The sequence below is a fragment of the Podarcis pityusensis genome, assembly GCF_964106645.2.
Source record: "Podarcis pityusensis genome assembly, chromosome: 15".
Taxonomy (NCBI): Eukaryota; Metazoa; Chordata; class Lepidosauria; order Squamata; family Lacertidae; genus Podarcis; species Podarcis pityusensis.
This window is the reverse complement of record NC_138040.1, coordinates 17,262,226-17,277,328: the sequence shown is the minus strand read 5'-3', so window position 1 is coordinate 17,277,328 and position 15,103 is coordinate 17,262,226. Positions and strand designations below refer to the sequence as shown.

At 45.2% G+C, this 15,103-nt stretch overlaps 1 protein-coding gene across 1 annotated transcript in view; it reads right to left on the bottom strand.

Annotated features, from left to right (window-relative positions):
• Positions 1-3,621: 3,621 nt before the first annotated feature.
• Positions 3,622-15,103, bottom strand: part of KCNJ5 (potassium inwardly rectifying channel subfamily J member 5) — a 36,489-nt gene continuing 25,007 nt past the window's right edge. Inside the window, exon 4 of the mRNA XM_080983586.1 lies at positions 3,622-4,440. Coding sequence (XP_080839712.1) covers positions 4,064-4,440 — 377 coding nt within the window. The 3' untranslated portion in view covers positions 3,622-4,063. The remainder of the gene's footprint in view (positions 4,441-15,103) is intronic.

The window sequence follows — 15,103 nt, the reverse complement described above, 5'->3', positions numbered from 1 at the left end:
TAAAATAGAATAAAATTGGAATTAAGAGGCTTTCTCAGGAAGGTGGAGGGTGTGTGTGCTGTGTTCTGTTGGTGATAGGAAATGCTCTGCTGGGGAGGGGTGTGACAAAAAATGAGGGGTCGAGGAGGGTCAGTTGGGGGGGAGTGCAAAATGTCCCTTTTTTCATCTCAGGAATGTTGAGGGTATGGTGACTAAGTGGGTCCCCTTGGGTCTGATCCAGCAGCCTCTTCTGCTGTTACCAGGCCTCCCCATTACTGCCTGGTGGTGCAGCCTCCCAAGCCGTCTTCCCTGGGGTCACACAGTAAGCCCACCTGCCTCCCGGAATCACTGGGGCATTTTTGTTTTTCTTCTTGTGCAGACAAGCCTGTCTTTCTTGCAGCGCTTAGCTGTGCCTTTCCATAGTTGCAAATTCCCTCTTGCCTGGCAGAGGCTGGCTTTTGTTTCACACTCCATTATTCTGCAAGAGCTTCTGGGCTTGGGGGGGGGGTGTGTGTGTGAAGCCAACATTTCCCCAGAAAGTTATTTTGAAAGCAGAGGAAGCTTCCCTTTTGTCTTTCATCCAGATTTAGGTCTCAGTGCCCCACCCCAATATGTAAAATCCAGCTTTGGTTTTGTTCCCATCGCCATAAGAGCCACATGTCCCTCTGGTGGCTACACCAAGCCTCTTAAGTAGGAGAACAATGCAAACTGTGCCATGAACACCCCTTTCCAAGGGGGGGGGGAGGTTCAAGATTTATTTGTCAGGGCGGAGGCCCCATCACTGACCTCGTTTCACTCCCATTCCCACAGCGGTTCAGATGCTCTTGGAAACTGGAAGCAACGAACTGGTGCTTTGCCAATTAGGACATTTCTGTGCAAGCTCAAATTCCCTGGAAATGTCTCTAAACGCACAAGTCCTGTACCCCTGAGAGCTCAGAGAAGGAGCAGGAGGCTGCTGTGATTTATTTGTTTTTTGGCAGATCTTTTTAACTCCTTCCAGAAACACCTGGGGTTTGGCAATGGGATTTTTAAAAACGCAGTTCTGATATAACACCCAGTGGTGGATGGAATGGGCTTGCTTGAACACCACACCACCCGGCACAGGAGACTTATCCCTGCCAATTATTTCTGGGAAAAAGATCTCTTGTTCAAAAGCGTTGTATGTCCAGGAGAAGGGCATCCCAATGAGAACAGAGCTTCTTGGGGGTTATTTAAAATGTTGCAGTGTGGGGGTGTTCCTGGTCAGTGCTCTGCTTCAAGATACTCCATTTCATTCTGCATCCTCTTAACCCTTCCTCCCATGACTTGGTACTCTGTGGCCACTGTTGTTCAGCCCTCAAACAACAGCACTCAAGTAGAGGGATTTATTGTGTTTTTATCCTTCTGTTTCTCATAGAAGCTCAGGGAATGCAGAATCACCCCCTCCCATTATGTCCTCACAACAGCCCTGCAAAGTAGGTTAGGCTGAGAGAGTTAGGCTGGCCCCAGGTGTCCCAGAGAACTTTATGGCTGGGTGTGAATATGGCCCCCTCATTAGTCTACTCTAATTGCTATGCCAGAAGTTAGTGATATTGATCTTTAGTGGCCAAGAATCATAGAACTGTAGAGTTTGAAGGGACCCTGAGTCTCATCTAGTCCAACAATAAAGGAATATGCAGCTAACCTTATATGGGGATTGAACCTGCAACCTCAGAATGCAAGCTAGGAGACTTCTGGGTTCAAATTTTACTTACTCAGTGGCTTAAGGGAAACCACCAACTCTCAGCACATCACACAATATGGGGGTAATAATACTGGTCTTACTTGAGACATAATGGCTCAGTGCGTCTGGCTGTTAACCAGAAGGTTGGTGGTTCGAGCCCACCCCGGGGTGGCTGCATTGCAGGGTGTTGGACTAGACGACCCTCTGGGTCCCTTCAGAGCCAGTGTGGTATAGTGGTTAAGAGCAGTGGACTCATAATCTGGTGAACCGCATGCTCCTCCACATGCAGCTGCTGGGTGACCTTGGGCTACTCACACTTCTCTGAAGTCTCTCAGCCTCACTCACCTCACAGAGTGTTTGTTGTGGGGGAGGAAGGGAAAGGAGATTGTTAGTCACTTTGAGACTTCTTAGAGTAGTGATAAGGCAGGATAACAAATCCAAACTACTCTTCTTCTTCTTCTTCTTCTTCTTCTTCTTCTTCTTCTTCTTCTTCTTCTAATGTTTCACCAGAATCTCCTTTCTGGCCATCGGAATCCATTGTTCCGGGTCCTATGCTCTGGAGCAGGAGAAAACAAGCTTGCACCGTCTTCCATGTGATAGCCCTTCAGTTATTTGAAGATGGCTGTCCTATCATCTCTCAGTCTTCTCTAGATTAAGCACACCCAACTACCTCAAGCGTTCTTCATAATGCTTGGGTCTCCAGGTCCTTGATCATCTTGGTCGCCTTCCCCTGCACACCTTTCAGCTTGTCAATAACCATCTTAAGCTGTGGCCACACTGATTCATACTGGTCATAATTCCTGTTACCCTTTAAACTCCCCCTTTCTCTCATGCACACACACACACACACACACACACACACACACACACTTCCCATATGCTCCTTTAAATGTGTGTAAGCCAGAGTGTAGAATTCAGCACCAACCTCCCTCCCTCATGCCATCCTGGGCACACTTACCAGCGGATAAGCCTTTGTGAACTCCACAGGGCTTACTTCTGAATAAAAATGCCCTGGGCTGGGTGCCCTGTGAGGTCCAATTCCCATTGTCACAGTTTTTCTGTTGCACAGAGGAATAGGTTTCAAGAAGGAAGAGAATAACAGATCACTACAGAATAGATTTTGCAAGACACCTCTCTGACCATAAATGTATTCCTCACCCCGTGAACCCCATTTGTATGACTATGTGTAACATTACTGTTGCTTGGATTTCAAAGAGTTGGACAGCAGAAGACCATTAACGATATGAAGAGGGGGCAGCCACAGAGGAAGAATGGGAAAGAAAAGCCTGAACAAACAAGTTGCAATCTGGGCAATTGCAGGATTTGATTCTTTCCCTCCCTGACAAGCGAAAACAAGCTTGGCAGCAGTTTTCGGAGAGGAAATATACAGAGAGGAAATATTGAGGCTAACCATGTTTGGCAGGTCACTGTTTGGCGCTCCTTGGATTGGTGTGAGAAAGTTCTAAATGAAGTGAAATCGCATTAATACATTGTGACATTTAAAGGAAAAAATGGGATTAAAGTACTCAGATGGTGTCAACAGTGTCTTGCTTGGACTGTTAATGTCACCTGGCTCAGGGATGATACGGCTGTCCCATGGAAGATGGAGCAAGCTTGTTTTCTGCTGCTCCAGATGGGAGGAACCGAACCAACAACTTCAAATGACAAGAAAGGAGATTCCAACTCAATATTAGGAAGGACTTTCTGATAGCAAGAGCTGTTCAACGGTGAATGGACTCCCTGGGAAGGTAGCCACCAAGAGTGAAGCCATGGTGCTGAATAGCCATCAATATTCCTCTCCCCCATGAACTCGTCCAATCCTCTTTTATAAACCATTCAAGTTGATAGCCATCACAGTTTAATTATGTACCTCATGAATCAGTTCAAAAGGAAAGTCACACATTGGCTGTCTCTAGAAAGCATCTCTATCCCCCGCACACTCCATTCCTCTCTTTTTATTCAGCAAATTAGTGTCTACAATCCACCAAATTAATGAAGGAGAAGATTTGCAGCTACATTCCATTCCCCAAAGAGGGCCCCCCCCCCACAATACATGCCCTCCCTCTGCCAGAAGGGAGGCATTCAAAGCACACACTTGTGAAACGTCACTATTAGTTAAGGTCATCACAATCATAATACTTCTCGTCTAGAACATTTGTTGGTGTCCATGGATCTCAAAGTGGTGAGTAAGTCCCTGTAGTAATTGCATTTTGCAGGAAAGAGGGGAGAAGCCCAAACAGATGTTCAGGCCCGTCTGAGTTCAGTCACACAACTGGAAATGAGAGCATGGTCCTCTAGTCTTAAATCCACCTTCCCAGCTCTCCTTGGGCCCCTTCCCTGGTAGATGCACCTGAATTTTCAATAGTTCGACCCAAATCTGTGTTATAAGGACATGCTGTCCTTCAGCTCCCCTGCCATTCCGTTGGCTCCATTCAACTCAGCTGGCTCCTGGCCTTCCTCTTTGCTCCCGTCCTTCTCCTGGACGATCCCCTCTTCCTCCCCCTCTTCCTCTTTCGACTTCTCCGACTCCTCTCCCCCCAAGAGGTTGGCACTGGACAGGTGGCTCAGCAGGTGCCCCTCCCGGAACGACTCTGCCAGCTCTTTGGCACAGCACTCTGGCGTGTTGGTTTCGTAGGTGCTGTGGAAGGAGTTGTAGTCGACCTCGTAAAAGTCCTTCTCCAGGGTCAGAACGGGAGTGAAGCGATGGCCCCACAGCACTTCCTTGTCCATGTAGGAGCTCCGAGCCTGGCAAGTCATTCCTGGAGGAAGGGGAGAGACGAGAGAGAGAGAGAGAGAGAGAGAGAGAGAGAGAGAGAGAGAGAGTCGTGATGGGGATTTGGTGAAGGAACAAGAAGGGATTTAATGTTAAGCCGCCTTAGATGCTCACACTTCCCTCCTTTTCTAAACTTCCCTCCTTTTCTAAACAAGTTTAAAAGCAGTTCATGGTTGTTCCATACCTGATTGCTTCAGGACATGGAAAAATGATTTGCTTAACAAGCCTTATTATTATTATTAGTAGTAGTATTTTATATTTTTAAAGGTTCCTGATGTTTCAACAAAAAGCACAAGCATCAATGAACTGACCATGCCTCTTGGCAAGCAAAAGCAGGACATTTGATTGCACAAGAAGATCGTTTCAATAGCATATGATGATTGGGACACGACAAAGGACTTAAATGGCCAAGGCTCCTCCTGCAGCTTTGCTGCAAAACCTCAGGATCTCTCCCTTGGTTTCTCTCTACTAAGTGCACTAGCTGTTTTCTCACTGGACAAACACATACAGTGGTACCTCGCAAGACGAATGCCACGCAAGACAAAAAAACTCGCTAGACGAAAGGGTTTTTTGTTTTTTGAGCTGCTTCGCAAGACAATTTTCCCTATGGGCTTGCTTCGCAAGACGGAAACATCTTGCAAGTTTGTTTCCTTTTTCTTAACACCGTTAATACAGTTGCGACTTGACTTCGAGGAGCAACTCATAGAACGCGGTGTGGTAGCCTTTTTTGAGGTTTTTAAAGACTTTGGTGATTTTTGAAGCTTTTCCAAAACTTTCCCGACACCGTGCTTCGCAAGACGAAAAAAATCGCAAGACGACAAAACTCGCGGAACGAATTAATTTCGTCTTGCGAGGCACCACTGTATATTTTCTGTGACTACTTCATGAGGGCTGGGGTCCCTATCGTTCTCTTTGGTGAGGTAACAGCTTCAGGCGGCAGATATGTTGGGTGCCAGTCACATGGGTGCCATGTGGCCTGCCTTAGACACCCTAAGCTAGCTGCCTGTCCTCAGGAGGTCGTAAGACATTATCCCACCACCAACATAATAGCAAGATTAATTTACAGCCGTGTTTAGGGAAGTTTTTAATGACTGATGTTTTAACATACAGTACTTTTAATCTATTGTTGGAAGCCGCCCAGAGTGGCTGGGGAAACCCAGCCAGATGGGCGGGGTACAAATAACAAATTTATTATTATTATTATTATTATTATTATTATTATTATTATTATACCAGGTTGGAATGGCAGGGAGCACCCCCTTGACTTGCCTCAAACAGCACCATGGATTGGGGTAGCCTTGGTCAGGGGCAGAGTGAAGGGATTGCAGCCAAAGCACAGTGCAGAGCTGTTTAAAAGCCCTTGTGCAAACAGCCCAGTGTTGCTCGCAGAGGCTGCCTGACTCTCTTTCTCTCCACCCCGTGCCCTCACTACCTGGATTCCCTGGATTGCTCCAGGGCCCCCAATCCAACCCAACCCAGAGCGATCCAGGATTGCCTCAACCTGACTCAGCCAGAGCCCCAATTGGCCCAATTCAGATTCAGGATTGGGTCGTATATATTATTTATCTTACTTATTTCATAGCATTTATCCACTGCTTGACTGTAAAAAAACCACACCATCCCCCCCCCAAAGCAGTTTACAAAAAAGGATGGAACAATAAAAATACCAATAAGAAAGATTAACGATAACTTAAAACTTTCACAAAGTTAAAATAACAATAGATGAAAAATATAGATCAAAACTCGCATCGGATTCTAAACATCTGGACAGGCTTGCCTAAGCCTAATAAAATTTATTATTATTATTATTATTATTATTATTATTATTATTATTAAGCAAAAAAACCATGTTTTTAGCAGGTGCTGAAAAGATCACAATGATGTCAAGTGGCAGGGAGTTCCAAAGTGTAGCTGCCGCCATACTGAAAGATCGAGTTCTTACATGATCTTTGGAGTTGAGGTTCTGTGGCACCTGTAACAGTGTCATTTCCTCCAATCAAAGTGGTTGAGTGGGCATATATGGGGTAAGGTGATCTCGCGGGCAGGTAAACCAGTGTGTGCAGGCTCACTCTGAATTTCATGATGGGAAGAAAAAGTCGGGTAGCAATGTAATAAGCATATATTTAGCAGATGAAGCCACTTCTAGAGAACATGCTGGGGAAGAGAGAAAAGGAAGGATGCGGAGCTGGACCGCTTTTCGGCAGGCTGGCAGAGGAGGCTTCTGTTACAGCAGACTTCTGGGCACGAACAGTGTTAGTCACGGCATTCTGGCTCTCAGCAAGCTCAGGAACCAGGAAGTGCAGAGGCTGCTTTGAAAAAATAATGTGCTAGAGGAGGGAAGGAAGCCCAGGATGTTCTGAAGCGGCAAGTGGGCCCTGCTCAGGAAGCAGGAGGTTGGGCTGGTATTCGGGGTTCTTCTCCTAATAAGTAGGTCAAGGAAGCATCCGCATTCTGGCACAACCAGGGTGATGATGGCATAAATGGTAGGAGCTTTTCGGTGCCTGCGAAAAACATCCTTATTTAGCCAAGCCCGGAATTAAGATTGCTGGAAGAAATATCAACAACCTCGGATATGCAGATGACACAACCTTGATGGCAGAAAGTGAGGAGGAATTAAAGAACCTTTTAATGAGGGTGAAAGAGGAGAGTGCAAAATATGGTCTGAAGCTCAACATCAAAAAAACGAAGATCATGGCCACTGGTCCCATCACCTCCTGGCAAATAGAAGGGGAAGAAATGGAGACAGTGAGAGATTTTACTTTCTTGGGCTCCATGATCACTGCAGATGGTGACAGCAGCCACAAAATTAAAAGACACCTGCTTCTTGGGAGAAAAGCAATGACAAACCTAGACAGCATCTTAAAAAGCAGAGACATCACCTTGCCAACAAAGGTCTGTATAGTTAAAGCTATGGTTTTCCCAGTAGTGATGTATGGAAGTGAGAGCTGGACCATAAAGAAGTCTGATCACCGAAGAATTGATGCTTTTGAATTATGGTGCTGGAGGAGACTCTTGAGAGTCCCATGGACTGCAAGAAGATCAAACCTATCCATTCTTAAGGAATTCAGCCCTGAGTGCTCACTGGAAGGACAGATCGTGAAGCTGAGGCTCCAATACTTTGGCCACCTCATGAGAAGAAGAGAAGACTCCCTGAAAAGATGGAGGGCACAAGGAGAAGGGGACGGCAGAGGACGAGATGGTTGGACAGTGTTCTTGAAGCTACCAGCATGAGTTTGACCAAACTGCAGGAGGCAATGGAAGACAAAAGTGCCTGGCGTGCTCTGGACCATGGGGTCATGAAGAGTCGGACACGACTAAACGACTAAACAACAACAAGAAAGACAGGAAGTTGAGGGAATTTTAAGCTGTTTTAGTATTTTAACTTTTGCATGGTTTAACATACTGCTGTAATTTCTTCTTGATTTCCTTGTGTTATCTTTTTGTAGGAGGGGAGAGTGTTGCCTCCAAGTGTCCCTATATTCCAGGAACAGTCCTGGATTTACTGAAGCCATCCCAGTTTCTGATTTGATCCCAAAATGTCCCTGCTTTCCTTAGGACCTCCCTCTTTTCATTGCAGAAATGTTGAAAGGTATGGAGTTATATAACCCTGGGCTAAGGAGATAAGTAACTACACATCTGAATAATACAAATAAAAATTCAAGGAGAGAAGGCGATGTTGATGGGAATATATGAGAAAAAAGCAGGGGTTGTTTTTTTTAAAAAGGAAACAGAATTACTTGAATACATGGACCAAAAGATGATTTTAATGGGAGACTTAAATGGAGTTCCATCATTAGAAAAGGACAGATCAGCTATAAAAAAAGGTACAAAAGAAGGCAGATCATCAAAATTTTTTTTGTATTGGATCAAACTTTAAATTTGATAGATATATGGAGAGTAATACATTTGTTTGACAAATGGTTCACTTATTCTTCTTATGTTTATAACAGCAGTTCAAGAATTGACTCGTTATGGATTTCCAAAGAGTTGGAACCTCAAGTAAAAAAAAATAGAAATTAATCCCAGAACATTTTCGGATCACAATTCTTTGATAATGGAAATACAAAAGGAAAGTCACACCATGTTTTATTATGATTTTTTATATGTTGGAAGCCACCCGAGTGTCTGGGGCAACCCAGGCAGATGGGTGGGGTATTATTATTATTATTATTAAAAAATAGGACATCCCTATTTTCATCAGATAAATGTTGGAAGGTATGGTGTTGCTCTTGCACTCCGATCCTGCTTGTGGGCTTCCCACAGGAACCTGGGTGGCCATTGGGAGAACAAGATGCTGCAAAACATGGGCCCCTTTGGGCCTCATCCAGAAGGCTCGACTTACGCCCATATATTCATATCTCAGTGCTAGAGCATCTGCTTTGGTATCCGCCATGTCACTCGTTCCATGTCTCTGATACACAAAATATGAGCATGCTTGGCTGACGAAGACCGGCAGGGCGAAACAAGGTATTATTCTGGGAATCCATGTCACGTTTAATTTTTTTGTCTGACACCGGCATACAACAACTCTATTTTGCAAAGGCACATGTTAAGATCTTTCGTATCCTTCGTCTGATACCTGCATACAGCAACTGCATACAACAACCAACATCTGCAAAGGCAGATGTGGAACATTACAAAGAAAAGTTCATCTTTTGCAAGTACTGCTCCTTAAAGTTGTTACGTTTGACACTGGTATTCGCGAAGACAAATGTGGAACACAAAAAGCTTTTATTTGGACATCACATTTAAAAAAAGGGATTCATTTGTACATATGTGGAACACAAAAGCTTCTATTTGGACATTAAGTATATAAGAACTGATCTATTTGTATTTCCTGTTCTAAATGTTGGTCCTTAATTGCTTCTACTCAATTAGATAATGTGAAGAGAGTTATGTTTATATGATGTATAAAGAATTATATAGTTAAACACAGCCAGTTATGCTGTGGGTATATTTATATTTGCATGCAGAAGGTCACAAGTTCAATCCCTGTCGTCTCCAGGTAGAGCTGGGAGAAAGTTCCTTTTCTAACAATCTGGAGTGCCACTGCCAGTCTGCTTCTCTGCCTGGCACCAGATCTCTTAGTGTTGACCCAGGTCATCGAGCCTGAGCTTCTGCAGCTGCCACCCGCTGGACATGCATTGCTATTGGCAACAGCAGCAACAGCAGCAGAGGCCCCAGCAGCTGAGGAAGCCCAAGGATAAGGAGGTTGTTGCATTTCTTCTGATTTTGTGCTGCTCTTGCTGACTACCTCAAACATCACCTGTTGGGAGGATGGGGCACAGGTTCAACTTAATAACTAATAACTTAAAGTACACCTCTACTGTTGGTACTTATATTAGAGCAGGGCCCTCATTGTGCAGCAGATGTGTTTGTGTGTTTCAATGAAATGAACAGGCTGAACAGAGTATAAGATTATGAGTCATTGGGCAGTGGTGGGGGGAGAGTGTGTGTATCAACATAATAGTGTTTAGCTTAATTTTTTTTAGTTGCTTGTTTGCTAATAGTGTTTTAGAGGCTGTAATTGTTTTGTTATTATTATTTTTTAAAAATAGATTTTATTGAAATCTGAGAAAGAATACAAAGATTACGATCAAATATCTTTTTGTCAAGGCTAAAAAAACCTAGCCTAAATAAAAAAACAGTGAAGAAGAGAAGGTAAAGGAGAAGAAAAAGAAGAAAGGATAAAGAATAAAGAATAAAAGAATAAAAAGAGAACTTCTGATTCTTCATCTGTCAGCTAAAAATAGAAAATTGTTCAGCACATCCCTTCCAAGGTAACACCCAACAAAGCCACTTTCTATAAACCAATATTACCTTCAATCCTGAAATCCAAATACCGTAAGTTCCTTTTCTTTTTCATGCAAAAAGTCTATAAGAGGTTTTCAATCTTTAGTAAATATTGACAATGACTATTCTCTGATCAAACATGCCAACTTCGCCATCTCAGCTAAATCCAGCTAAATTTTAACAACCATTATTCCCCCATTGTTGGTATCACTGTTTTTTATGGGATTCATTCGAAGGCAAAACGGAATAGAAATACAATAGATCAAATCAATCAAGAAGGACCAATGCTCTGACCCAGCATTAGGCAGCTCCTTATTCCTGTGCCCCTCCATATGTCACCCGAGGCAGTGGCCTCACTCTACCTAATGGTAGGGCTGGCCTGTTGACACCATACCTACATGCCTGGGCCTTTCTATTCCACGGTAGGCAGTGAAAGGCTATAGCTCAGTGGCAGAGCATCTCCTTTGCGCGCAGAAGGTCCCAGTTTCAACCCCTGGCATCTCCAGGTGGGGCTGGGACTAGATTTCCTGCCTGAGACCCTAGAGAGCCACTGGCAGGTGAGTATGGGTGACACTGAGCTCAAGGGCCTAACTGGATATAAGGCAGCTTTCTAGTTGCTGTACCTGTGGTCTTGGTGTGGCTGCTTGACCCTGAGATAAAATCACAGAGAGGAAAAGGAAAAGAGACTTCCCAAGTTCTTCAGCATCCCAGGGGAATCCCTGCCTGCCTTCCAGCCAGTTCTTGGAACAGCTCTTGCCCCAAAGGGAGATCCTTATTCTGATTTGGAATTCCACAGCCAAATCAGTGGCCGTAAGCCTTCATTCACGATGGGAACAATGGAGAGCTTTCACTGCCCTGAACGCTGCCTTTCTGCCAAAGCCTGCTTCCTTGTAACCCCAGGGGGACACCCGGAGCCAGCACAATTGAAGCAGTTGTAATTGCTCCATAATGTCATTCAGATATTCCTTTTTAGCACATGTGCATCAGAGTTAATCGCACAGGGATGCGGCGCCTGGCAACCCCAATGTCCCTCCAGAAGCAGCACAGCCGTGTCCTCGCGCGCTCCAGATTTCATTAAGGGCTCGGCTTTGGAAGCTGCCGACTCTCTCCAGCCTGAGCTCCTCAAAGCATTTCTTATTTTCCCAGTTAATTGTTTCCTCAAACAAAACGGAGGCAGAGAGAGGCGGTGCTAAGAGAGAAGTGCTGAGGACAGACGGGAACAGTCACTTTGCCTTTTGCCTGCAGTGCAACCACCATATTTGGGACTTTTCTCCCCACCCCCTTTTCCAAAACCCACACAGCAGTGGACTGGAGACCCCAGGGGTCAGGTCTGATGTGCAGTTTCCATCTGAAGGAACACTCTGAGAGCAATGCGGAGAGGCACATGTATGTGCTATGCTGACATGGCACCAAAAGTTAAAAAACCACACAGAGTGAAAGATTCATGGGTCAAATACATGAAAAGTCTGTGCAGATGATAACTTGATCATCATCATCCTTGTTTCATCACCCAAGATCAGAGTAAGCTTCATGGCCAGTGGTGTAGCATGGGGGTGCGCAGGGGCAGTTGCCCCAAGCACAAAATTGTTAGAGGCACAAAACGTCAACACACAGTGCAGCCTAAATAGAACTGCACACTTCCATTGCTGGGCTCCATTGAAAACAGCTTCTCCATGCGAACCAGGAAGTGACCTTTCCAGACAATGGGACGACTCTTCTGGGTGATGTGGATGCCATTAGGCAGTGGAAAGTGCATGTGTACTCCATCCATTTCCCTCCCACCCACCTGCCCCCCTCTGCACAGCCCAGAGTCCTGGCAACCCTCGCTACGCCACTGTCCATAGCTAAGTGTGAATTTGAATCCAGCTCTCTCTGGTCCTAGTTTTCAGCCTGAGGTCCTCATCCCCCTCTGTGCAACCTTCTGCCAGTAGTGGGTGGAGTCAGAAGCAAAAGTGTGAGGGGCAATGGATGCCCATTTTACCTTTGCACATTATCCTAATTTCTATGCACCTTCTTCCTCCCCTCTTTATGATGAAAGTTCAAGGACAAATTTTGGATGCAAATTGAGAGGTGTGGCCTGGGAAGAGCTCCGAAGGAAAGGTAGACCTGGAAGATGGCATGTGTCTCCTAGGCTTGAAGGCCACCACCCCATGCCTAGTCCAGGTTCTCATAGTAGCCACTCAAATGCGTGTGGGAAACTCTCGAGCAGGACCCGAGCACAAGAGCCCTTTCCCCTCCTGTGGCTTCCAGCAACTGGTATTCAGAAGCATTATGTGCATAGCTTCCTCTTCCTTGAATTTCTCCAATCCTCTTCTACAGCCATCCAAGTTGATAGCCATCACTGCCTCTTGTGGAGCAAATTCCTGTGGTTGCATCCTGTACTGTGGATCGTGCATTGGGTTAAGTTGAGGTCCGATCTCCTTTCCAACCATTTGGTTCCATGATTCTATTAACTCTAAGTTCTGTCTACTCACACGCTGAGTGCAATTATTTTTTTAAGTGTGCTGAAAAGTTATCTAGTCCTTCAAATAGGAATCCATTTCCCCTCATAGAGGGTACGTGGATGATCAAAGAGACTTGTCTCTGATGGGATGGCGCTGTGGACACTGCTGTCCTGCCCGAGTGGAAGAGTCATAAATATTCTAACTATTGCTCCTCTAATTAGGCAGTGTGTGTCCTTCATTAGCATCAAAGTCTCTGAAATATAATTTTGCATGGTTGTAAAAATTAGTACCCCATTTACACTAATTAATCTAACTAAAACCTCAGCCTCTGAAAAAGTCAATATTGTTCAACTTCTTACATCAAAAGGGTGTTAGAAAGCAGGAGCTTTTGGGGACTCCGTTACTAATTAAATCTGTGCAACTGTCCGTACTCGGCTCATTTTGATTTCCATGAGAGGCTCCCCATTCTGTGGAATGTTCCATAAAGGAAAAATAGAGTTGTATAATGCACTGATATTGAGAGGAACCTGGAGTCTGGTGTCCAGTTCCGAGCACCACAATTTAAGGAGGATATTGACAAGCTGGAAGGTGTGCAGAGGAGGGCAACCAGGATGATCAGGGGTCTGGAAACTAAGCCTTATGAGGAATGGTTGAGGGAAGTGGCTACATTTCGCTTGGAGAAGAGAAGACTGAGAGGGGATGTCAAATATCTGAAGAGCTGTCACATGGAAGATGGAGCAGGCTTGTTTTCTCCTGTTCCAGAGGGGAAACCCAAACCAATGGATTCAGTTGACAAGGCAGGAGATTCCAGCTCAGAGTTAGGACGAACTTTCTGACAGTAAGATCTGCTTGACGCTGGGACAGATTCCCTTGGAAGATGGTGGACTCTCCTTCACTGGAGGTTTTTAAGCAGAGGTTGGATGGCCATCTGTTAGGGATTCTTTAGCTGTGTAGTCCTGCCTTGTGGGGGGTTGGACTAGATGACTCTTGGGGTCCCTTCCGACTCTACAATTCTATCTTTCTATTATTTATGTTCCTAAATAAATGAAAGAATTATGAGACCAAGAGGGCACCTACTGGCTTAGAATTACACGACCAACTTTTTAGCTGCAGGTCCTTGCCCCATGTGCAGATTCGAAACCAGGTTGAGACACCACATAACCCAGAGTTTATTACACCTGTCCAGATCATATCCTACATCACGACCAGATGCCTTGATTTCCTGACATAATCCCCCTTATCAGGAACTTGTTGCACTACGAGCAAAATGCTCCCTGCTTCCCCCGCCTCTTTTTCTAAAAGGATGTAATCAATGGAGCAATTAAGAACCTGAACTTATGGCTGCCTCATCTGTCCCCCAGGTAACTCCAGATCAATATACAAACAGCCTTCCTGGCATTTCTTAAAATAGATTGGTATGGCCATTGACCTTCCTGCCAGCTTCCTTCTCAACACACACACACACACACGTTCACATTTATATAGCACTTTAGAGTTTTGAATGCATTTCACCTTCATTATCTCAGTAATCCTTCTGGCAACCCTTCAAAGTAGGTCAGCATAATTAGCCGTGCATTGCAGCTGAGGGAGGGGCCGAGGCAGAGAGAATGTAGCTTGCCTAAAGGCCAGCGAGGGAGTTCATGGCAGGGCGCAGAGCTCTGCCTGATCAGGCCAAAGGACCATCTAGTCCAGCTTTCTGTCTTCTGAGTAGGGAAGGCATTGGCTGCAACCCCAAGGCTTTGCTAATACAGTGATAAGCAAACGGTCATCACTGAGCACAGAAACAAATAAGCTTGCTTCTCTCCTTCCCTCAAGAGTTCCAAATTGGCTTGCAATCGTATCCCATTTGCACTGATTAATCTGACTGAGATCTCAGACTCTGAAAAAGTCAATATTGTTCCTCTGTTTTTCACTTCAAACAGATGTTGGGAAGTAATTGGTGCTCAGCTTCCAATTAATTCTGCACATCTCACATGGACAAGTCCTTGTCTACAGCAACACATCTTGAGATCTACTTGTAGGCCCTGATTTACCTTCTGCTCTTTGCGTCTTAGAGCAAGAAAGGGAAGCTCAGGCCTGGAGGTCAAATGTGGCCCTTGAAATATGGACCTCAGAACACTCCTTAGGCCACGCCCATTTTTCCAGGCCACACCTCACAGGTCCTACCGCTGCTGTGTGGGAAACGAAAGGAACAACTGACAAGGGGCTGGAAATGGTTCTACGTCTCCCACTGCCTTAGAGTCTCAGGTCCTAAACCAAATCCAGGAGTGGACCTGGAGGTTCCCATGACTACACACCTGGTCACACCCATACCTGCACACAATCAAGGTATCAAGTCCATCCACCTGAAGTGTCCCCACCCCACCCTAGCTGAATCCTATTTTTCTGGGTTGCACAGTGGCACCGATGAAA